At 40.1% G+C, this 23831-nt stretch overlaps 1 protein-coding gene across 1 annotated transcript; it reads left to right on the plus strand.

Annotated features, from left to right (window-relative positions):
• The first annotated feature begins 8830 nt into the window (after window positions 1-8830).
• On the plus strand, window positions 8831-22154 carry LOC120535021 (neurogranin-like). The gene is made up of 2 exons (XM_039762523.1): window positions 8831-9088; window positions 21834-22154. The coding sequence occupies exons 1-2, from the start codon at window positions 9074-9076 to the stop codon at window positions 22137-22139; spliced, it is 321 nt and encodes a 106-aa protein (XP_039618457.1). The 5' UTR covers window positions 8831-9073; the 3' UTR covers window positions 22140-22154.
• Window positions 22155-23831: the final 1677 nt, after the last annotated feature.

The following is a 23831-nucleotide window of genomic DNA, read 5'->3' on the forward strand; positions in this document are numbered from 1 at the left end:
TCATTTTATACAAGTCAATCAATTTTTACAAAAAATAGGATTGAAAACAAGTCGACCCCCACCCCTGAGAGAGAGAACATGGCCAACGGGGTAAAACTTAAAGCTTGTGAACATACCTAAATTGATGAATTTAAAAGGGCAATAGAGATGAATGGAGAAGAAAAAGAAATAATAATTGCTTCCTCTGTGCTTTAAGAGCTTATTCTAAAATATTATTGATTAGATCCTGCCAGGTTTTGAAAAAATTCTGTACAGATCCTCTAACTGAATATTTGATGTTTTCCAATTTCAAATAGTATAAAACATCGGTTTCCCACTGGATTCTTCCAGTGTTGCAAAATTGGTCTGCGTGCCAAAAGTGTAGTAAATGCAATCACAGTTTGTTTGTCCTTCCCCACTTTAAACCCATCTGGAAGAACACCAAACACGGCTGTTAATGGGTTACGAGGGATTGTAACACCAAGGCTGTCTGAAAGACACTTAAAGTTTTTGGTCCAAAATGATGTTAATTTGGTGCAGGCCCAAAACATGTGACCCAGTGAGGCTGGGACTTGATTGCAGCGTTCGCAGGTTGGATCTTGACCTGGGAATATTTTGGACAGTTTAAGTCGAGACAGATGTGCTCGATATGTAATTTTAAGTTGTATAATTGTATGCTTTGCGCATATGGAGCTCGAGTGAAGTCTCTGCATTGCTACTTTCCACTCCTTTTCTGATATATTGATTAAGAGATCTTTTTCCCAGTGTCCTCTTGGATCTTTGAAAGGGAGAGACTGTAAAATAATTTTATATATTGCAGAGATGGTGTCTAAGTCCTTGAAATTGAGCAATATTTTTTCCAGCATGGACGGGGGTGCAAGATGAGGAAAATCAGGCAGGTTTTGTTTAACAAAGTTCCTGATTTGAAGATAGTGAAAGAAATGTGTAGCTGGAATGTTAAATTTGGAATGTAATTGTTCATAGGCTGCAAAGATGTTGTCTATATAAAGATCTCTAAGCAATTTAATCCCAAATCTTTTCCAGATATTAAAGACTGCATATGTTTGCGACTGTTGAAAGAGGTCGTACTCTTGCAGAGGTGCCACAGATAACAGCTTCTCCATCTTAAAATGCTTTCTACATTGGTTCCTTATTCTGAGCGAGTGAAGCACAATTGGGTTATTAGTATATTGGCGATAACTTGCATTTATTGGGGCACAAAGCATATTATTTAAGGCTTTGTAAACCATAAGCAGTATTTTAAAGTCAATTCTAAATGGCACAGGTAACCAATGTAGTGACGTCAGAACTGGGGAGATGTGCTCGGATTTTCTTTTCCTAGTTTAAATTCCAGCAGCTGCATTCTGCACTTGTTGCAATCGATTGATGTCTTTCTTAAGGTAGTCCTGAAAGGAGTGCGTTACAGTAATCTAGCCGACTGAAAACAAAAGCGTGAACTCATTTCTCAGCATCTTGCAATGTTATAAGAGGTCTAACTTTTGCTATATTTCTTAAGTGAAAAAATGCTGTCCTAGTGATCTGATTAATATGTGATTTAAAATTCAGGTCAGAGTCAATAGTTATCCCTAAATTCTTTACTTCCATCTTGATTTTTAATCCTAATGCATCAAGTTTATTTCTATTAACCTCATTATATCCATTTTTGCCAATCACTAAAATTTCTGTTTCTCTTTATTTAGTTTGAGAAAGTGACTACTCATCCATTCAGAAGTACAAGTAAGACATTATATCAGTGAATCAAGAGAGTCGAGGTCGTCAGGCGCTATTGATAAATACAGTTTTGTATCATCAGCATAGTTGTGGTAGTTCACGTTATGCACTGAGATAATCTGACCTAACGGAAGCATGGAGATCGACTACCAGAGAAGTATGTGAAGATTGTCCAGCATGTGTGTGAGGAAGTGAGAACCTGGGTTAGAAGCAGTTTTGGGGTAACAGACAAGAGCCCAGTTAGATTAGGACATGACCACCGATTTCTTTCAGCTGTTAATTATTTGATGTGGTTATGGATGTGTTGAGCAATCTCCCTGGTGATGACATTATGTTTTGTTGCAACAGAAAGGAGGAAGAGCAAGTTAGAAGAATGAAGAAGGGCTTTTGGAGGATAAAGGATTGAAGATAAATATGAAGAAGACAGGATATTTGAGGTTTAATAATGGTCAGGATTCAGAAGCTAGAATGTAGGGAGAGCTATTGGAAAAAAAGAAAGGAAAGTGTAAATACATGGGATCAGCGATATCCCAAGATGGAAAAGTGAAAGCAGAGCTAACCCACAAAGTGCATTGTGGGTGGAACACTTGGAAATAAGGTATTGGGAGTATTGTGTGATTGAAGAGTCTTAAAGGACTGTGGTAAGACCAGCAATGATGCAATGAACTAAGACTTAGGCATGAGAAGAAGTTGGATGTGGTAGAAATGAGAAATGTGGAGATGTGTGGACTTACTAAGAAGGACAGATTAAGAAATGAGACAATCAGAGGATGTGGATGAGTGATGACTTGCAAGTCCCAGTCAAAGAAATGTTGGGGCACCAACCTGGTCCTCCTTGTTTATGTCAGAAAGTTTTAACGAAAAATACAAGCCACCCAATGCTGTCAAAGGTAACAAATCAAACCAAGCAAAATTGCCCTATTTGACCAAGTTTATATCACAGGAGGTCTTTCTGTGTAGTAATCTGCTGGCATAGTGACCCCGACCCCATGATATGTAGCCGGAAAACCAGAAGGGACAGAGTCTGGTGCCATCAGTAGGCATCTTCTCAGTGCTTTGGGAGAAAGAGAAGAGTAGATGATTAGCAACATGGTCCTCCTCTCCACCCAGGGTAGTACCTCATACCTTAGAAGAGCCCTGAGGATGATTTACTGTCACACATGAGTGACATGGTACAACAAAATTAGGAGAGATATCTAAGAAAGTACAGGAAAGTAGGTTAAAGAGGTATGAACATATGAGGAGGAGAGACAATGAATTTGTGGGCAAAAGAGAAATGGTAATGGAAGTACAGGAGAAGAGAAGGCCAAACTGGAAAAGGTCAGATAGAATAAAAGAAGATCTGACAGAAAAAGGTCTGACTGGGGAGAAGGAGCGGGACCAGGCTAGAAGGAAACAACTAGTCAAACAAATTGACCTCACATACTGTAGAACAGGAAAAAGACAAATATAAAGAAGAAGAATAAGAGTGTTGATTCCACACAGATAGTGCCAGGATTTATAATTAGGACTCTGCAGCAATAAAGTAGCAGCACTTAACCACTCTGCCACTGTTCAGCTCTACATTCATTAATGAACTTGATAAGACCAGAGCTGATTAACAATATGGTAAGCCATAATCATTGTCACAAACTTGACGAAGAGCCATAGCAAGGTTTGGGACAGCCACCCGTAGATTATTTTCTGGCTGCAAAACTGAATAAAGTGATAGCACTGATGTGCACAAATCAGAGTCCAAAAGAGAACTGAGGGGATAAGGGAAAGGTGTCGGCTTTTAAAGGCCAGCATAGGAAGTGACCTCAAAGGGGCCGGAACTGGAAGGGTCTTCATCTATAAGCTCGAGCAAGGAAATGACATTAGAGGGGCTGTAACCGGAAGGGTCTTCATCCATAGGCTCGGAACCATAAATGATTTCAAAGGAGTCGGAACAAGAAATGATGTCATCAGGGCCAGGCAGAATTTCCTGTGAACGGTCTGCAGAAAAGCGAGAAAAAGAGTCAGTGCACTCTGCTACATCTTGGTCTGGCTCGGAATTACCTTCATTCAAGCCCTTTAGCTGCCTCCCGTGTGCACGTGTGTGACATCATAAATAAATAAATTGATAAATAGCTCAAAACAAATATATTAAATAGCACCATGCCCCCTTCCCAGTAGCCGTGCACAAGAGTCTGAATACATGTTACACGTCTGAGGAGAAGATTATTTCATTGTTGTAATTTACATTATTGTAGGTATAGACTAAATGAACTGTTATTTGAAAAGACTCTTTTTTTCTCCAACTGTTATTTTTACTTTGAATATTGATAACTGTAACTGCTTTTACCCAAAATTACCAATGTTCTGCAGCTTTAGTTTGCTTCATGAGATTCTGGCAATAGCTTGAAGTGTTGAAATGATTCCAGAAACAAAATATCTGTTTTTAAAAGCTTTAGTAAAAAAATCAAGGTTAAACAGTTCACACAAAAACAGAGAAAGAAAAGTTCTGTTTAAATATCTTGTTTCATTCTCAAGTTTGCTCATACAGTTGAACCATTTCTAAACGGTCAGAAAACTGTATGTCTATCCCACTTACAATCTGCAAATGGGTCTTTCAGTCGAATCTACAGCTATAAAAGAAAATTGCATTCTATTCCACTACAAATACTAAGCAAATACTAACATAAGTTTAACTTTCTAATATTGGCTCTTACACTAACTTTTTCTTAAGGTCTTTTTGTGACGGGGAGGACAGAAGGAAGTGTATACTTATGTTACCATTCAGTCACTTATAATAAATGAGTAGCCAGTTCTTTGTGGTCAGAGAACTTGACGTAGGTAAAGATTAGACTTTCATTATAGAATTTATATTTATTACTAGGGGGCTTTGCTTCCTGTTCACTTCGCTCGACCACCCCCTGACCCTTCCAGTCTGCACAACGCAGCAGCGACTTTCCATCTCTGACACTCGTGTTGTGAAGAGGGGGCCTGAACGCACCCCAAGGAGACGCGGTCGTTCCTCCGAAGCCCCCTCTTAAAACAGTGATACAATAAGAAACAAATACAGTTTTTTTTTTTTACCTCCTCTTTGCTCGATCAGATGCTGGTTTGCTGCTGCTGTCGTGCTGCGTGATCTACATCTCGCGCGGCACACTTCTGTCATATCACCAATGTCCATATATTCGATCTCTTTTCGCTTTTACCTTTTTGTCAATATCACATTGAATTTTGATCCCGTGTTTAGAATTACATCGTGACAACGCTCGCCAACCCCCTCCCACTCCTCTGAAACCCCCTCTACAATTGGAAACAAGTAGTTGTTTCTTCCCTCCTCTTTGCTCGATCAGCTGCTGTGCTGCATGATCTGCAACTCGCGCGGCGCACTTTGTCATATCACGTATGTCCATATATTCGATCTCTTTTTGCTTTCACCTTTTCATCAATATCACGTTGAATTTTGATCCCGTGTTTAGAATTACATCGTGACAACGCAAGGTATAACTGCCTCTGAGTGAATATCGTTTCTTTCTCTCTACAAGAGATGTGTCTGACAATAGCATTCACACAAACGAGAAATGATTGAACCATGTGCGTGCTTGAAATTTTCTCTCACAGGATTTCACTTTCACCAAACAACAAATCTTTTAATTCTCGTGGATACGCCTCTTCATTGGGAAGAAACACTATTTTTCCCTGATGGCAACACGAATTAGACAATCTACAAGTCTCCGATTTAAAGTTTAAATCCGAACAATATATTCGATCTCTTTTCGCTGTTCCGTTATTTCACCGAGTAATAATTTCCATTTGTTTGCGCTAATGCGATCTTTACTATCCTTTTTTGAGACTTTCGAATTTTCGTACTTCCATTATCTCTAACCTGCTCTGCATGTTTACCATGCCAACGTTTCTGAATTCTTTATGATGTTCTACTTTGTCATCTACTCTTTGTTTTCTTCCTGGCCCCGGGTGTTGTTAAATCTCCTGGCACAAAGACTCGTCTCGCGGGACGTGAAAGTGTCTCTCTGAGAAAGTCACGTCTTGTCTCCTTCCAACCTTCCAAGATTTTTTTTTTTTTATAAAAGAGAGATATGTTTAACATCTTTGTATTCATAATTTATATTAACATAAGGTTTATATCTGTTGTGGTAAAATAAAATCCATCATAGAATCTCACATACCCTTACAATTTTGCAATAGCACATATTCTTTGACTTTATGGATGCGCCCCCATCATCTTCACTATGCACAGTCAAATACGGACTCTTGTGATTTGTACAGTCATAATTAAAGCTGTGACCCCATTTGGACCATTAATTCTGTACTAATTTTAAACAGCACATTCCTTCACTTCTTTTCTACAGACAGAGCCTGTTGTTTTATTAGCCTTTTAATTGCTTCTATACATTGCCTGTGGGCGGCACGGTGGCGCAGTGGTAGCGCTGCTGCCTCGCAGTTAGGAGACCCAGGTTCGCTTCCCGGGTCCTCCCTGGGTGGAGTTTCCATGTTCTCCCCGTGTCTGCATGGGTTTCCTCCCACAGTCCAAAGACATGAAGGTTAGGTGGATTGGCGATTCTAAATTGGCCCTAGTGTGTGCTTGGTGTGTTTGTGTGTGTCCTGTGGTGGGTTGGCACCCTGCCCGGGATTGGTTCCTGCCTTGTGCCCTGTGTTGGCTGGGATTGGCTCCAGCAGACCCCCGTGACCCTGTATTCGGATTCAGCGGGTTAGGAAATGGATGGATGGACATTGCCTGCAGGATAAAATGTTTGCCAACATAAACACCTCATTCCTATGTAGAATCGTTTTTTTCTCAGCACCTATTTGTTTTTATATCTAAGCAAGATTATTGCCTATAACATAAGGATGTATTAGCACAGTATTGATAATAAGGCCATTATTGGACATTTGAATGTTGCTCACATACAGATTCAAGCTATCAAAATAAATTTAAATCCCATAGGTTAGAGGCACCAGTTTTAAAAAACAGAATCTCACAACTATCGTCCCCACCATAGCCCCTATAAAGTGGAATACGCTGATACCCCTGGATCCCTGTGCAGTTGATTCTGCAAATATCAATCCAACAGACAATCACTCATAAAACACTGTCACTTTCATAACTGACCTGGACCATGAAGCTGGCTTTGCAGTGATCCCCATTTTGGAAAATTGGCACAAGTGACATCCTTTAGCTAATATGCCATTTATATTCCAAAGTGGGCAGAATGAAAAAGGAGTGTTGTTGGTCTGCTGAAGTTTATTGGAGCATGGGTGGGAAAGACTGGCTTTTCAGAAGGCAGTGTTTTGTGCTTCTGTCATTAGTTACTGTAGCCACGTTTAGGACTACGGGTGCCATCACATACACTACCAGTACATTTTGCCAACTTGGCCCTACAAGCCCACTGGCATCCGCTTCAGCAGTGATTTCCCACTTGTTGGCATCTGTGTGCAGGTCAGCATATGCAGGTGATATCCTTTGAACCTGCACATGTCCTTTGGTGTTTAACAATGGATGTGTAGTATTATGAGTACATAGAAAGGCAGAGTTTAAAAATGTAATGTCTCTCTCTCACACACACTCTCTCTCACTCTCAAATTCTCACTCTCTCTATTTCCTTGCTGCATTTGAAGGCTCAGCTGTGTAAATTAGTTTTTTCTCTGCAACACCTACAGTATTCTGTTACCTCCATTTTTAGGGCTCTGACAGCTGAACTTTACCAGCTAGTAACCTCTGCTTTGTGTGCCTTAAATTTCTGGGACATCTAATTGCATATTCTTCTAAAGGTAAAAATTTTCATTTCTCAGAATGTGCTGTTTGCATCTTTAAATGGCTCAGATCCCTCCCTAATCATATCACTGAACACAGAAACTATAAATCAGCCTAAGAGTCAAAGTACCAACAAAATATAAAAACAAAGCGAAAAGCGTATGCCAAAATACTACTTAATATAGAGGAGAAGAAAAGAAAATCTAGAAAAAAACAAACCTTGTACCCCACAGTTCTTTGCAGGGGAGAGAATATTTGACAAATATAAGACATCTGACTCTCTGCAAATATGCAATAGTCCAGGCAATTGTCCTTTTACTATAATGGTAATGTTCATCTATCCTTTTTCAAATCACCTGATTCCAGTACAGCATTGTGGAGTGTGATGGTGATATTCAAAACCAAAAAAGAATACCGCCAAATTGGACATCTTGGCTGCGGTGGGCTGGCGCCCTGCCTGGGTTTTGTGTCCTGCCTTGCTCCCTATGTTAGCTGGGATTGGGTCCAGCAGACCCCCGTGACCTTGTAGTTAGGATATAACGGGTTGGATAATGGATAGATGGATGGATGGACAACTTGGAGATTTGGATGCTGAAGTATGGGAAGCTAATAATAAAAAAGCGAGCAGGGTGTAGATTGGAAGCAGAGCAAGTAATGTCAATTTCATGAACAAAAGGATGACCCAAGGTAATGTGACAAAACAAAAAGATGTGGAAAAAAATAAGCCTGATACTTTTAGAGCTCTGAGCTTCCAGACATTGAATGGTGCTATAAAAACGTAAATTCAATTGAATCTGTCCTTGTCCTTCGATGTCTTTGTGTGTGTGTATGTGTATGCACAGGGTGAGTATGGAGCAATGTATGTAGAGGTGTGCATATATACAGTATACAGTATGCGTTTATGTGTCTTTGTATATGCACTGCAAGTCAGTTGGCCTTTGCTCTGTTAATTAAAGTTTGACAGATATCTTGGGTTTAATGACAATGCTTTAAAAAGCAGATAGATAGATAGATAGATAGATAGATAGATAGATAGATAGATAGATAGATAGATAGATAGATAGATAGATAGATAGATATGTTTGAAATGCACTATATGATAGATAGATAGATAGATAGATAGATAGATAGATAGATAGATAGATAGATAGATAGATAGATAGATAGGTTTGAAAAGCACTATATGAAAGATAGATAGATAGATAGATAGATAGATAGATAGATAGATAGATAGAATTCTTGTTCAACAAGATGCCTCGCAGCACCTGTCCTGTCACAGCGTCTCGTTTCGTGTATGAGCTTGCGTGTGGGTGGGTAGCTGGAAGGATGGATGGCTGGCTGGGTAGGCGCGCGCATGCGGGGGCGGGGGTCTAGCTAGCATCCCGCCGCCGTTTTATTGTGCAGCGCGCGGCTGCTGATAGGCTGCGCTGTAGGCGCGTGAAGGCGCGTTATGTAATTGCGGTGCTGGATGCCTCCAGAGTCTCTCAGTCAGCGCTGAAGTCGCGAAGCCGAAGGCGGGAGCGAGCGAACGTGAAAGCAAGAAAGAGCGAAAGCGAGATTAAGAGCGCCGCGCGGCACTCGGACTGCACCGCATCGCATCGCACCGCCCCACGGAGCGCCATGGACTGCAGCAGCGTGAGTACCTGCCAGCAAACTTTCGGGGAGCTTCCGGCCCTTGCGGACAGTAAATTGCGTGGGAGTGTGAGCAGCGCGACTTTGTGCCACATTTACCACTTAGATGGAGTATCATGTACAATATTACGGTGTGCGCCGCACTTTTACAAACCGTGGGCATGAATTTGTGCGCTATATACACTCCAGTTTTACATAGCAAGTACGTTCACTCCTGCTGCGCAGTGTTCTCTACAGGTGGTCGCACTTTCTAGGGTCAAGAGAATCGTACCCTGAATATCGCCAGATAAAGGGTAGGTGGTTGGGTATTCTTGAATTATGGAAACGACAATCAGTTAAGTAAGTTTGCAGATCATATTCGCAACTGTGCATACCACATCTGTAGATGTTCACATTATGTAATTATTTCATTTTATGCCACATTCTGGTTAGGTTTTTACATTGTATATATTGTGTATTGAATAATGTGCGTGATGTTTGAACAACCAGATCTTTTAACGATCCCATGTTATTTTATAAGGTTATTGGAATGTGGTGTTTTTTTTTTTCTTCATTTTTTTCTACTTTGATCGTTGTGAAAGACAGTCAATGAAATAAAGAATTTCCAACATAAACACACCAACATTATTCATTCCATCAGGACACAAGTGCGACCCTTTAATATGGTCACACTTTAATTAAGCACATTGAATCATTTCGCCTCCTTTTTGTTCCTGCCGTCACAACCATATTTTGCCGTTTTCCTTTTCTTTGTCCTTGTTTCAGGTAGGCTGTAACTAGCCAGCCCTGATTTCGCTGCCATTGGAAATGTAGTGTGGCTTGTGGCAATACAGGTACAGTACTTGCAAACTGCTGCTGTATTTCAACAAAATGGTAGGGCAAAGTGGATACATTTATGTGGGCTATTTAATACTACAAAAGTAATTCACCTCCATCAATTAAGGTAAATGAGGTTACTAAGTTAATGATGATTCCCCATGGCTCCACGTTCAAAAGAGTTTTTTTTTTCAAGGTGGCGTTTCTGCTTCATTTGTTAATAAGAAATTATATGACAGTTGCCAGCATGTTGAAACAGTTCTGACTTTTTCTGAAAATATATGCCAGCTGTAGCATTTAGAGCACAGCATCAGGTTAGGTGGATCATAACTGATTTAAGGTGTCAGGCGGAAAATTCTTGCAGTTCTTTATATACCAGATAAGACATACTCACACTTTTTTATTAAGGTAGGGCAGCTCACCTTCAGGCACTGGTAGTGCTTCTTTTGTATGTCATACTCTGCAGCTTTTAGAAAGAGAACCAGAGGTACACATCAGTAAAAGGAGCCTTCAGCCAAGTGAGATCTAATACTGACCGTGAGCCAATTAACTCCTCATCTCCTACTTAGCCTCCACCTCTTAATTTATGGTGACTACTGTCTTGAAAAATTTAAACAAAAACAAAAATGGGAAGTAGTTCGATTCTAAATAATTATATCCCTCCCATTTTATTTTGCTTCTGGACAGTTTCTTCTACCCTTCTTCATTTGACCTTATCATTTTTTTTCTCTTCGCTCAGCTGCGTCTTGCCATCTTGTTAAACCAGAGAAACATTTTTATACAACTAGAAGTGTATGAACATGTTATGACATAATTTTATTCCCGTAACATAAAAGCGATAATAAAATGTAACCAAATACAATTTAAGGTAAGTAGGTGAGGGTGACAATGGGCATTGTTGAACGTGAGAACTAAAAATGATCCTGAACAGTTAGTTTTACATGCAGGTGAATTATCTTCCGAGTGTTTAGTCTCCTCCTATCCCGGATTTCATTGTCAGAGATTTGTTCATATTTTGTGTGTTGAAACTATTCAGCATTAACAATTATTGAAACACAGCATGCTGCTATGGTTTATGCTCTTAGAGTCCAAACATCATTAGTGATACTGGCAAAAAAAAAAAAAGTTAGTTTGCAGAATGAGAAACAGCCCACTGCTGGTGATGACAGGGTGTGTTCAAGATGATAAATGGCTGGATTGCAGTTTCTAGGTAATCATTTCTGGGTTTGTTATACAGATTTACACAGTTTCAAATTTTCCTTTTTTTATTTTTGCCTCATGCTTTCTTTTAAATATGCACATCAAAATCACATTTGAAGCACTACAGTCTTTAAAAATACAGTGTGATATTTGTAGTCTTTAAAGAAACTTGATCATATTTGTGACAGAGACAAAAGGGCATCTTCAGTATCTTTCTCCCCTTATAGCCATCAATCTTGTTTTGTAGTGACTGTGACACAAGAACAACGTGGTGGCCATGTGTTCAGCAGGCAACGTTCATGTAAGATGAAAGCTAAAGCAAAATGAATACCACACCTCGTATGCCTGCTCCTGACTCCTTCTCACTTTCCATAGCGCATACATTATTTTGGAACAGAAATGGTTATCTGATAAAATTGCCTGTGGCATTGCTTTGTTAAGGTGGCACATTGGCACAACTGTTATTGCTGCTGCCTAACACCTGCAGGGGCCTTGGTTCAATTTCCATCCAATTTACTATCGATATGAAATTTGCACCATTTCTAGTGTCTGAACTGGCCTTTTCTTATCTTTTAGTAATTCTACTTAACTGTTTTATTTAATCTGCTTTTTTGCTGAGGAGACAAGGTTGTCTTTACTATTTTTACTGTCTGAGATGTTTCTGTGTTTTTTGTGTACACTCTCTCAGTCTTTCAGACAGACATTTGTACTTCTTCTCTTTGGGAGGCGTCCGGGACTTTCTTTTGTACACAGACGGTCATGTAGTCTCAAGTTGTTTGCCTTTAGAGGCAGACACATTTATTCATCTCCCCAGGTTTTTTTTTTGTTTCCACTGTCTTTATCTTATATAATTTGTCAGTTTGATTCACTCTTTTTGTTTTCAGTGAACTTTTTTTTTTTTTTTATCAAAATGTCTCTTGGTATTTTTTTTTATTGAGCCCGTCCTATTTCTTTTCAGTGCATGGCTCTTTTTAGTCACTGTTATTTGAGACATTCTCTAGGGGGCACTTTTCTTTTTATTATCCATCCATCCATCCATTATCCAACCCACTATATCCTAACACAGGGTCACGGGGGTCTGCTGCAGCCAAACCCAGCCAACACAGGGCGCAAGGCAGGAAACAAACCCCGGGCAGGGTGCCAGCCCACCACAGGGCACACACACCAGGGACAGTTTAGGATCGCCAATACACCTAACCTGCATGTCTTTGGACTGTGCGAGGAAACCCACACAGACACGGGGAGAACATGCAGACTCCACACAGGGAGGACCCGGGCAGCGAACCCGGGTCTCCTAACTGCGAGACTACTGCGCCACCGTTCTGCCCGGCTTTTTATTAATTCTTGGCATTTTTCATTGAAACTGTGCCTTATGTCTATTTTTTCTATCTTTTGTCTAGAGACTTAAAGATGACATTTTTAAGCTTTTGAATTTCTACCCCTTTGACTCATCATTTGCCTTTCTGATAGAGAGTTTGCCGTGTCCGTGTAATTCTGATGGAGGTTATGGCTCTTTAATCCTCTTCATTCTTATCTTAGTATTGGCTGTTTGTGTTTCTCAGTGAGATTTTGCTTTGTGTTTTTTTTTTTTTTGTGGCTTCTTTGGTCTTTTTGTCTCTCTGAATTCTAAACTTTTTATTGTATGCCTCATCAGACTTTTCCTTAACCTTCTCTTTTGCATTTACCAAGACTAATTTTATTAGTCATCTCTTATTCTAATATAAAGACTACACGTGCTGCCCTTTCATTCACCTTCACCTTCACTTGAATAAAGACTGTTTGTAGATAATATCTGAAGACTTTGGCCTGTCTCTTGTTTCTTCATATTTTGTACAGATATTATGCACAATATGAAACTATATTCATTTTAAAAGTAGACTTTAGTGCTGTTTAATTTAAATGTGTTTATCATAAATATTTAGTTTACAATGCGTTTTCCGTCACATACAGTTGACCTTTAGTTAATTTATTATTTATTGCTAGTGTTTCCATAAAGTGTTTTCTCTAGCCATGTTTCTATAGGCTTCATTAAGACGCTCGCTCTCTTGTCTTTCTGACTTTCAATTCACCCCTATATCTGTCAGTCGGTCAGTCAGTCGGTCATTGTCCAACCTGCTATATCCTAACACAGGGTCACGGGGGGTCTGCTGGAGCCAAACCCAGCAAACTCAGGGTGCAAGGCAGGAACAAACCCCGGGCAGGGCGCCAGTCCACCGCAGCCCCAGTATCTGTTTATCTGTAAATTATGTTAGCTTTTAAAGAGTTAACATTATACAGGGCACGAGTGTCGTTTGGTATCATTTCATATGGTTTAATGTATTATTATGTTTTGGTGCACTATTGAGTAGTTTTCTGTTACTATAAAATACAAGGGATGTTCAAAAAGTTTCTGCACTTTTCTAACTCTATTTATTAAGAATTTCAAAAACAAATGACCCCACTATTCTACATAGTTACCTTCATTTGCGATGCATTTTTCCCAGCGTCGTACCAACTTTTTAAAGCCCAATTACTACGCCTCCAGCCTTCACCGTTTCCAACGACAATATATAAGTGCGGAAACTTTTTGAACGTCCCTCGTATTTTGTGATGATGTCATATTGTACTGTCAGCTGAGTTTTTTCTGTTTTTTGTTTCTCTAAGACCATCACAAATTACCTGGTAGTTCATCTTCTAGTTGTATTTCTCTTGCTGTCTTTGTCTGATCTGTGGTGGGCTGGCGCCCTGCCCAGGATTTGTTTTCTGCCCTGCGCCCTGTGTTGACTGTGATTGGCTCCAGCAGACCCCCGTGACCCTGTGTTCGGATTCAGCAGGTTGGATAATGGATGGATGGATGGATTTTGTCTACTGTCTTTTTACTGTGTGTTTCATATGGAAACATTGGTCTTTATTCTTAACTTTTTGGGTTTTTGTTTGGTGTTTATCATGAGGCCTCTTTTGTGTGTACGTGTTAAAATCATCCAGTCATTTTAGTAATCTTTCATTTTAATGTAGACGTTAGTGGTTTTGATTGCCATTTATATTTCTCTTTGTGTACTGTCTCTTTTCTTTGTGTTTATACATTGATGTTGACTTCTTTATCATAGTTCCTTCTACCATTTCTATCTCCTTTTCAGACTTCTCATGTGTGTTTCTTGTAGAGACACAGTTCTTTGAATTACACTCCATTCTAACCTAATTCCTTACAGATTATATTCTTCATGAAGACTTCTCCATGTCTCTCCTTTCCTCATGTTTTCTAAATGGACTTTATCATTTTTTACTACCCTTTCTTTCGATTTAGGCTGAAGAGTGTCTGGTCTTTTGGCTGCTTATTCTCATGGATAATCTAATCTATTTTACCGTCTTTACGTTTGTCATTGAGACTTGGTCTTATCTTTATGTTCTGTGCTTTTCTTACTCTTTTTACTCATTCTGTTAATATGGTGACCTACCATCTTTCCTTTGTTTGTTCCTTGGGGATGTATATCTTTTATTTACACTTTCTAATCATCCCTAAGCCGTTTGCTCTGATTTTTCCAATCGTGACTCTAATCTTTTTAATTAATCTTTGCATTTTCCCCTCCCCATTTTTCAAATAAACGCATTTTTTTTTTATAATCTTTAACTGATTTTCCCATCGATTCTCAGACTCATTGATGCTTCTTTTGGAGTCTGCCACCTTTGTTTTCTGCTTGACTTCTATACAGAGTCATTGATTTATCTGATTTTTTTTTTTTTTTCTGGTACCTTTTTTATTTTAATTCACTCTTTATTTCTTCATGAAGACTTTCACTTTTTATTAACACTTCACATTGTACTATTTTTTTCTCTTCGACTCCTGACAGTTTCAGTTGTTCCATGGACAGCACATCAAATCCCGGATCCCCTTCTGTCAGCTTTTTGCTTTCAAAATGCAAGCGTTGCAGAAATTCATCTGGAGATCCAGCCTGTGCAGCAGTCATTTTATTGTACCGGATGAAGTAAAAATGCTCTTCTGGTTGTTCAGATTAAATTCTAGCCTAGCACAAGTATAACTGAAATCTACATTTTTTAGGTGTTGTTGCCATGCATGCTTTTAGACATTTATTACCTCAGAAGAATATGTTGTCTGTTACTGATACCTGTGCTCCTTCATGTTCCTACACAGAAATGGTCTGATCGAATCCCCGAAGTAATTAGCTGCAGAAGTACTCAAGAGTGTAGAGGACTGGAAACTGATTTGGATTGGGTCTTTAGGAAAAATCATAGCCTGAGCTGTGCTTCTTGCCTCAGGGTTTTCTAGTAGAAGCAAATTAGCCTAATCACTGCAGCCACTGAGGCAGCGCAAGGTACTGTTTTGTGGCAATCGCACATCTTTACTCCATAGGTTCCCTTAGGTCCGCTGTGTTCTGATTCAAACTGAGTAACTGCACTGATTCTTTTATTTTGGTTAACCAGAATCATTCCACCCTGCCACACTCACCTAACATATCTCTTGATTTGTCTTAATTGTATAGCAGCAGAATGTCAAGAATGTTTTATGCCAGTTGTGGCAATGTACCACATTTGGAGGAAAGGGTTCTACCAGTGATTGTACTCCAAGGTCCTCCATTATTGCTGAGCTTCACATCATGCTACAGAGAGTTATTCCTGCAACTCTATAGACAAGCTTCATTTTGGCCCTTTGTATGCACAATCTCATTCTCTCCATCACTGCCTTGGACTGGCGAGGATGTAGATGTAGACTCACTGGTAAAAAAAGCTTTGTCACCACCACTGTCCAGTACAATATCCATAAGCTTGCTTCCACTGCACTGATTTGTTCAAGTAAATTACTCCACTTTGGAGAACTCTTCACTCTTTCCTGCATTGAGTAGGCCATTGAGAGTCTAAAAGTCAAAGTGAAACTTATTGTTATGTCAACCATATACAAGTATACAGATAGACAAAATTACAAAGCTCAGGGTCCACAGTGTAACAACATGAAGTGCAAATAATAAATTAAAAATTGAATTAAAATTAAAACACAAACAAGACAAGACATTGTGCAAAGACAAGACAAAGAAGTAGCAGCAATATTGACGTGTAGTAAGCAATATGAACATTGATGCAATGTATGGTATTTGCAATCTAGATACATAAATATCCATCCATCCATCCATTTTCTAACCCGCTGAATCCGAATACAGGGTCACGGGGGTCTGCTGGTGCCAATCCCAGCCAACACAGGGCACAAGGCAGGGACCAATCCTGGGCAGGGTGCCAACCCACCGCAGGACACACACAAACACACCCACACACCAAGCACACACTAGGGCCAATTTAGAATCGCCAATCCACCTAACCTGCATGTCTTTTGGATTGTGGGAGGAAACCAGAGCGCCGGAGGAAACCCACGCAGACACGGGAGAACATGCAAACTCCACGCAGGGAGGACCCGGGAAGCGAACCCGGGTCTCCTAACTGCGAGGCATACATAAATATAGTCAATAAATATGTAATATAATAAATACAGTCGATTCCGGTTAATTGGACCACCGGTTAATCGGACCAGCCGCTTATTCAGACCGAATCCTAAAGAACCGAAACAGATCATATTACGAAAGCCTAATATTGTTCGCTTATTTGGACCAAAATTCCATTTAATCGGACCAAAGAACGTACGTGACAGAGAATAAGAAAAAGAAGCCACAAGTCGCCCGCGGAAAGCGGATGTAAAGCGGGTCAACGACATCGGGAGGATCCCTGGGCTCCCAGGAGAATTTATGCTTTTATCAAAGGTCAGGAAGTCGGAAAATTTGTACCAAGTGCAAACCAGTGGGGGTGAACATGCTTGCCCTTTCTTTCCTAAAACGGACTGCCCAGTAGCCGGCGACATGAAGTCGAGCGTAAACAAGTGCAGTGCGTAAAACGAATGCTTCAGATCACACTAGACAAGCTCTTCAAACGTTGACAGGAATTTGGTAATGTAACCTTTTTTTTATTGTGCTTCACATGCTGAGTGTCGTATAGATCGTTTCGAAGAATTTTGTAGATTTCTTTTTTCAATAAACAAAGTTGTAAGCAACCGTACATGTACGTAGTTCTTGTTTGTACGTTCACCATACGTGTGTGTAGCACAATAAAAGTCATAATGACATTTTAATATGTTACTTATAGCACGTCCCGTCTTGGTTGCACATGTATAGGGCATGTTTGTGTAATCGGACCAGCCGGTTATTAGGACCAAAATGATAGCGTCCCGATGTGGTCCGATTAACAGGAATCGACTGTAAATTCATTAAATAAATAAATGAAAGATATAGATAATACAGAAATCATCCGTGTATGATAATAGTTGTTTTAGACATGTGTAAACAATGACAGGTCAGAATGTTTCACAGCAGAAGGATATCAAGAATGTCAAAATCCTTAAAGGTCAGTGTGAGATTTTCAGTTCTTCTCTACATGCACACTCGTCTTTGCAGGAAAGTGGCCTGCATGTACAAAAGTTCTGTTTTTGGAGGTGGTTGAGGTAGTGTGGAAGATCCCAGGGGGCAGCATGGTGTTAAGGAGTCTGACAGCTTGGGGGGTAACAACTATCCTGCAGCCTGGCAGTTTTGGCTCTGATGCTGCAGTATCTTTGCTTGGATGTCAGAAGTGTGAAAAGTCCATGTGAGGGGTGTAAGGGGTCCTGCACAATGCTGCTGGCCTTGCGGACACTGTGGTTGTAAAATATATCCTATAGTGAAGGGAGAGGCACCTCAATAATGTTCTCTGCTGTCTTCACTATCCTTTGCAGGCGCTTGCGGTCGGATTTGTTGCAGTTGCCATACCAGACAGTGATGCGGCTGGTCAGAACACTCTCCATGGTGCCTCTGTAGAGCATGGTGAGGATGGAATGGGGAAGACTTGCTCGCTTCAGCTGCCTAAGGAAGTGTAGTCTCTGCTGGGCTTTCTTGATTAGTGATGAGGTTTTATGCATCCAAGTAAGTTCCTCAGTTATGCACACGCTGAGGAACTTGGTACTCCTAACAGTCTCCACATCTAAACCGTTGATGCTGAGTGGGATGTGGGCAGGATGTGATTTTCTGAAGTCCACGATTATCTCTTTTGTCTTGTCGACACTGAGAGATAGATTGTTGTCTTCACACCATGTGGACAGCCGTTCCACCTCATCTCTGTATGATGTTTTATCATCCCTGCTTATCAGTCCCAGCAATGTCGTATTATCCGAAAACTTGATGATGTGGTTGGTGTTGTGCGTGGCTGTGCAGTCGTCATTCAGCAGGGTGAAGAGCAGTGGAGTAAGCTCGCAGCCCTGACGCGCTCCAGTGCTCAGTGTAATGATGCTGGAAGTGTTGCAGCCCATCCGAACTGACTGGGGCCTCTCTGTCAAGAAGTCCAGGACCCAATTGCAGAGGGTGGTGTTCAGACAGAACCTTGAGCTGAGATCTGTAGGTGCTTTCAAACACTCTTTAATAACAACTATATAAAATTGAGTTGTGTTTTGATATCCAGTCCTTGCAAATCATGAACCAGTAAGGAGAAAACTCACACCCTTGATGAAGTCCAATGCAAAAATCAATTAGAACAAAGTCTTGTTCTACAAATAGTGGAACTTGATGACACACAGCAGTAGCCCTGGGGGTCCCTACTCCTGTAGCCCTCTCCACAAGATATCAAAGTCATATAGCCTTTACCAAGCCCCAAAACTGTATGACTACCAGTTAGGCAAACTCCTATGTCTCCTCAACAGAGAGAGAGCCGATCCACTCTCCAGCGGCCAAGGATGAATCCAAACTTGAGATAAACTTTTTGGATTGAGTCTGCATTCCAGTACCTCTGTATTAGAATTTCCCAGGGAGGATAGGCAGTGTGAACCCCCACCCAGTAGCTGAAGCACTTCATCTTTTCCATTCTTTTAAAAATGGAGACCACTTATGGTGTACTGGTCATGGCTAACTGACAGAAGACTGAGGGGAAAAATCCAGGAGGCACTGGATGGATTATATGACTCGGTTTGCATGGTAGTGTCTTGAATCCCCAAGGAGGAACTGAAAGATGCTGATGAGGATAGGTTGACCAGCTAAGCATGTTGTAGAAAGCAACACATTAAACAGAAAAAGTGTATTAGCTTACTGAAGATGATGATGATGATGATCTCCATCTTTGATTGTTTACAGGGAAAATAGTCAAATTTTTACTACTCTTACTCTCCTCCCCGTCCCTCTCAGGATGGGCCACATTTGCATGTGGGTTTGCCTGGCTTAGGAAAGCTCTAACTTTATTTTTGCTTGATGACTATAAGCCTTTACCTTATAATTGTATAATTCTGCCTTTTTGTAACTGTAGCTGGTCTATGAATTGGGCCTTTTTTCGCTTAAAGCCCTGTTTTGTGATATAAACCTGCATCCTTTCTGAATGCTTCCCTGGGAGCCTTTTTAAATTTAAATTTTATGCCATGTGCTCTCATGCATAGTATAAGTGAATACAGAATTGTGAAGTGGGCTTAGATTTCTATTGACCCTGGTAGCTATGCATTTTTCTAATTTAAAAAAAAATCTTAATGCTTCATTTTGTGTCATATTGTATAGAATATAAATGCAGAATAACATTTATATCAGCGTTGTTCTTATCCAGCCTTTTGCTACTCAGATGTTCATTTTTTATCTAGCTTGCTTGATGACCTATTTTTTTATTAAAGTGGTTTTTAAAAAGCAGGCCATTCTCATTTCTTATAATTAATCAGTTGTGTCTCTGAAAGGCAACCTGGATTTCTTTCACCTGTATTTGTTCAGCAGAATGAATCCCCATTTATGAACAATTTAGGACAAAAGAGCCAGTTTAGTAAGCATTTATGATAGAGTTATGTGGGTGGACCTTTTGGAACTTGGACACTCTTAACTTAATGATAGTTGGGAAGCAAAACACCATCATGGCAAATGACCAAGTCTTTAGAACACCAACAATTTAACGGGCAAAATGGAAAGCAACCCTGGAGTTAGAAAATGGTCGAAGACAAAGACGATGTGAAGTTTTGCATCCAAAGTTTAGACCTACAGATATTGTTCATTTTTCACATGTAAGTTTCAAAGCAGCTGACTTATCCTCAAAAGTTTTCTTTTTAGCTCAGTAATCATGCATTTCATATAGTGCAGGGTGGTCCAGATCTAATTATGCAGATCCAGATCATCTGGATGACTTTGATTTATGCGGGGACGATTCCAGTTTGGCGCAAAGACGATTCTTCATGTCGTCAGTTTGCACACTTCTCGATGGTCTGGGATTTTTCGGGTGATTTTCTATGTAATAAACTTAATTAAAGTTATAGTGCAATGAAAATTGTATCATTAGATCTGGACCACCCTATACTGTAAATATATTTGTGTGTTTACTTATTAACTGAAATAAAACACTAAAAATCCATGCTACATCTCACCAGAAAATAAGTCCAATATGGCATTGTATCGCCATTGTTATTGTTATGCCCACTGACAATCAGCTAGTGTCACGGCATTTGGAGGCATTAGTTGACTTTACAGAAAATAATTTAATGGCCTTTTGTGCTTAGGCGGCCAAACTCCTAGATAAGCAGCTGCTGCATGTTATCCTCGGCCATCTTGTCAATCCAATCATTCATTATTTATATTTTTGTAGCTGCCATTAGTTTGCCATCAGGGGGCACAGTGAGCAACTGCATAACACTGCTGCTTCACAGTTCACTTTCAACCTAATTACTGTCTTGTGGACCTTCAGTCCAAAAAGATATTTGCCACACTGGTTTCTTCACAGATCTCAGTGACGAGCAAGTCAGGTTAACTGGTAAATCTGCTCTGGCCTAATGTGAGTGTGTTAAAAACTGTACCCTGTAGAGGACTGGTATCCCATTCAGAATAATTTCCTTCATTTGATGCCCACAGAACTGGTACCCTGAAATAGAAAATGCATGTTAATAAAATTTACTACATTTTCATTTGCTTATGAAAATTTTACACTGTTTGAGGCAATTCATAACAATTGATCATTGATAAAAAATGGAAGAAATCATTAACTTCCTAAACATACATTTTAATAATGGGTAGAATTACATCAGAGTTTATAGCAGCATTCTGGGGTGCAAGGAAGGATTGAGTGCAAGGTAAGCAGTCAATCTTTATTGTGGGCACGATGAATTCTGAACCATCTAAATGCATTATGCTTGTGGGAGAAACCCGAAATGAACAGCGACAATGTGCACTCTTCAAACAGACAAGGACCAGGTCAGGTCAGGATGTGAAGCAGCTACACTAAGCACTGTGCTACCGTGTTAGCTGAAAGAGATTACATTCCTTTTAAAATCAGAAATTCTGCTTCTGTAAAAGCAGCAATTTGTTTTCCTTTGCACGCTTATAAGCAATGTAAAAAAATGACAGATTCCAAAACGTGAAGATTTTTGATCAGTTTACAGAAGGGTTTTTTTTTTAACTCTAAATAATAAGCTTTTTCAAATACACCAGATGAAGTAAGTGCCATTGTTTAATACATATGCTCACTATGGGCATTCTTTAATTTACACTCCCACATGAAGCCATTCTGTGCAATACTTGTTTATTTACTCTCTACTGTACTTTACAAGAACGATTTCATAAACCAGCCTTAGGTTGTAATGTAATATTTGGGTCAGTCACTTAACATTGCTCACAGAAACCGTCTTGTGTATGGATTGCTCTTTATACATTTTTATGCTATTTTACATTTTAGTTTGTGAACTTTATTTTTATGTTTTGTTTTCATCTTTTTGCCATCCCAGGAAGACTGCACTAAGCAGCAAGATGAGGAAGTGCTGGACATTCCATTGGATGACCCAGAGGCAAATAAAGCAGCAGCAAAAATCCAGGCCAGCTTTCGCGGCCACATGACCAGAAAGAAGATCAAAAGTGGCAAACCTGGAGAAGAGGTGAGGATCAACATAAGAGAATGCTCAGCACATCATGAATTGTGCAACAGAGAATTAGGAGGGAACACTAGTGAGCGGGCTTATTATACTCCACACCAGATGTGGCTGAATCCTGAAATCATGTCCAGCTCAGCCAGATTGTCATACGCTACAAACTAAAGGTGGTGACTGTCTGGATGCTTCTGATGACTCCTTCCTTCCCTTTTCATATACACGCATGCATGCAAGCTTTCAAATATGAAGTAAGAGACCTTTTTTTTGGACTGAGGTCATTTCTCACACACACACAGGGTGGACGTAAATGGCTTCTAGAGACACACTTGTGCTCATATACATACTGTACAAAGAAGAAGACAGTCTAGAATAAGATGGGAATTCTGTATCTCATATGAACTTGGGCTGGCTCAGTATTGCGTCCTTCATCAGTTGGACCAAAGGTCTTTAAGTGATAAACTGGTGTCTTTAATGAGCTGAGGTGATATGAATAGATCTTTAAGTGAAAGGAGGAGAGCTCCTTTAGCATCTTTGTGGCAGATAAAAACACAGATCTGCTCTTTTCATTTTAATGAGCTATACCACGGAAGACCCTGGGCAACGATAAGCTGTAGTTAATTGGAGTCCTGGGGGGATTCAAAAGCTTTCGGACATAACCTTTGCTTTGCTCCTGAAGGTTAGACTAATTAAACCCAAACACATTTTTTTTTGTTTTTTACACTGTGCCAAGGAATAATTTCTAAAACAAAAGTGTTCGTTGCAACATTTATAGTATAGTGCCCTGAAGCATCTGGGTGTGTACCCAAGCTCACAGAACATTTTGTGAGCACTGGGCTCATCCTAGGTGAGTTGTGAAGAACAAATGGCTCAGTCCTTATGGAGAACAGCTCAGACCCATTTATGTAGTTACGAGGTGTGGCAGAAAAGTAATGAGACTGATTTTTTATTTACCAAAGTTTTTATTTTTTTCAAACATCAATGTTATCCCCTTCAAAGTAGTTCCCTTGGGCAGCTACACACCGATAGAGACGTTGTTCCCACTGTTGGTAGCAGCGCTGGAAGTCTTCAACCGGTATGGTCTTCAGCATGTCCGTTACACTCTTTTGGATGTTTTCTAAAGTCCCGAAATGACATCCTTTGAGGACATTTTTCAGTTTAGGAAAAAGGAAAAAGTCACACAGACTGAGGTCAGGTGATTAAGCGGGCTGGGGAACCACAGGAATGCCTTTTGAGGTCAGAAATTCTGTTATGGAGAGGGCAGTTTTTCGGCACCATTTTGGCACAGACCTTTCGCATGAGCAAATGTTCAGTCAAAATTTGATGAACGGTAAATCTGTTCAAATTTAATTGTTCACTCAACATTCTTAATGATCTCACAAGAGTGTTCACACGTTCGATGTTTTCATTGGTTTTCGAAGTTGAAGTCCTCCCTGAACAGTGTTCATCTTCAACATGTTTTCTGCCTTCCAAAAGTGATTTGTGCCAGCGAAAAACTTGAGCTCGGGATAAAGAATGTTCCCCATAGGCCTGTTTTAGCTTTTCAAACGTCTCACGTGCCGTTTAATGGCACAACGTTGCTCCAAATTCCGCTGTTCCATTTTGCGTGACGCATAACCAAAAACACAACTTCGCTAATAGCAGTCACAAAAATCACATAGTTAACGGAAGGAGTTGAAACTCGCACTGAGTTATGGGAGGGTACTGATACACGTGCTCTATCAAAGACAACAGCGCAGCGTTGCCAGATCGCTTGCAGTGTTGCCATTCTCGTTACTTTTCTGCCACATCTCGTAAGTCTTACAGTTTTGCACCTCTTCATCTTTTGTACTGAAGGTTAACATATTTGGATTTGGCACG

Source organism: Polypterus senegalus, chromosome 9, assembly GCF_016835505.1.
Source record: "Polypterus senegalus isolate Bchr_013 chromosome 9, ASM1683550v1, whole genome shotgun sequence".
Taxonomy (NCBI): domain Eukaryota; kingdom Metazoa; phylum Chordata; class Cladistia; order Polypteriformes; family Polypteridae; genus Polypterus; species Polypterus senegalus.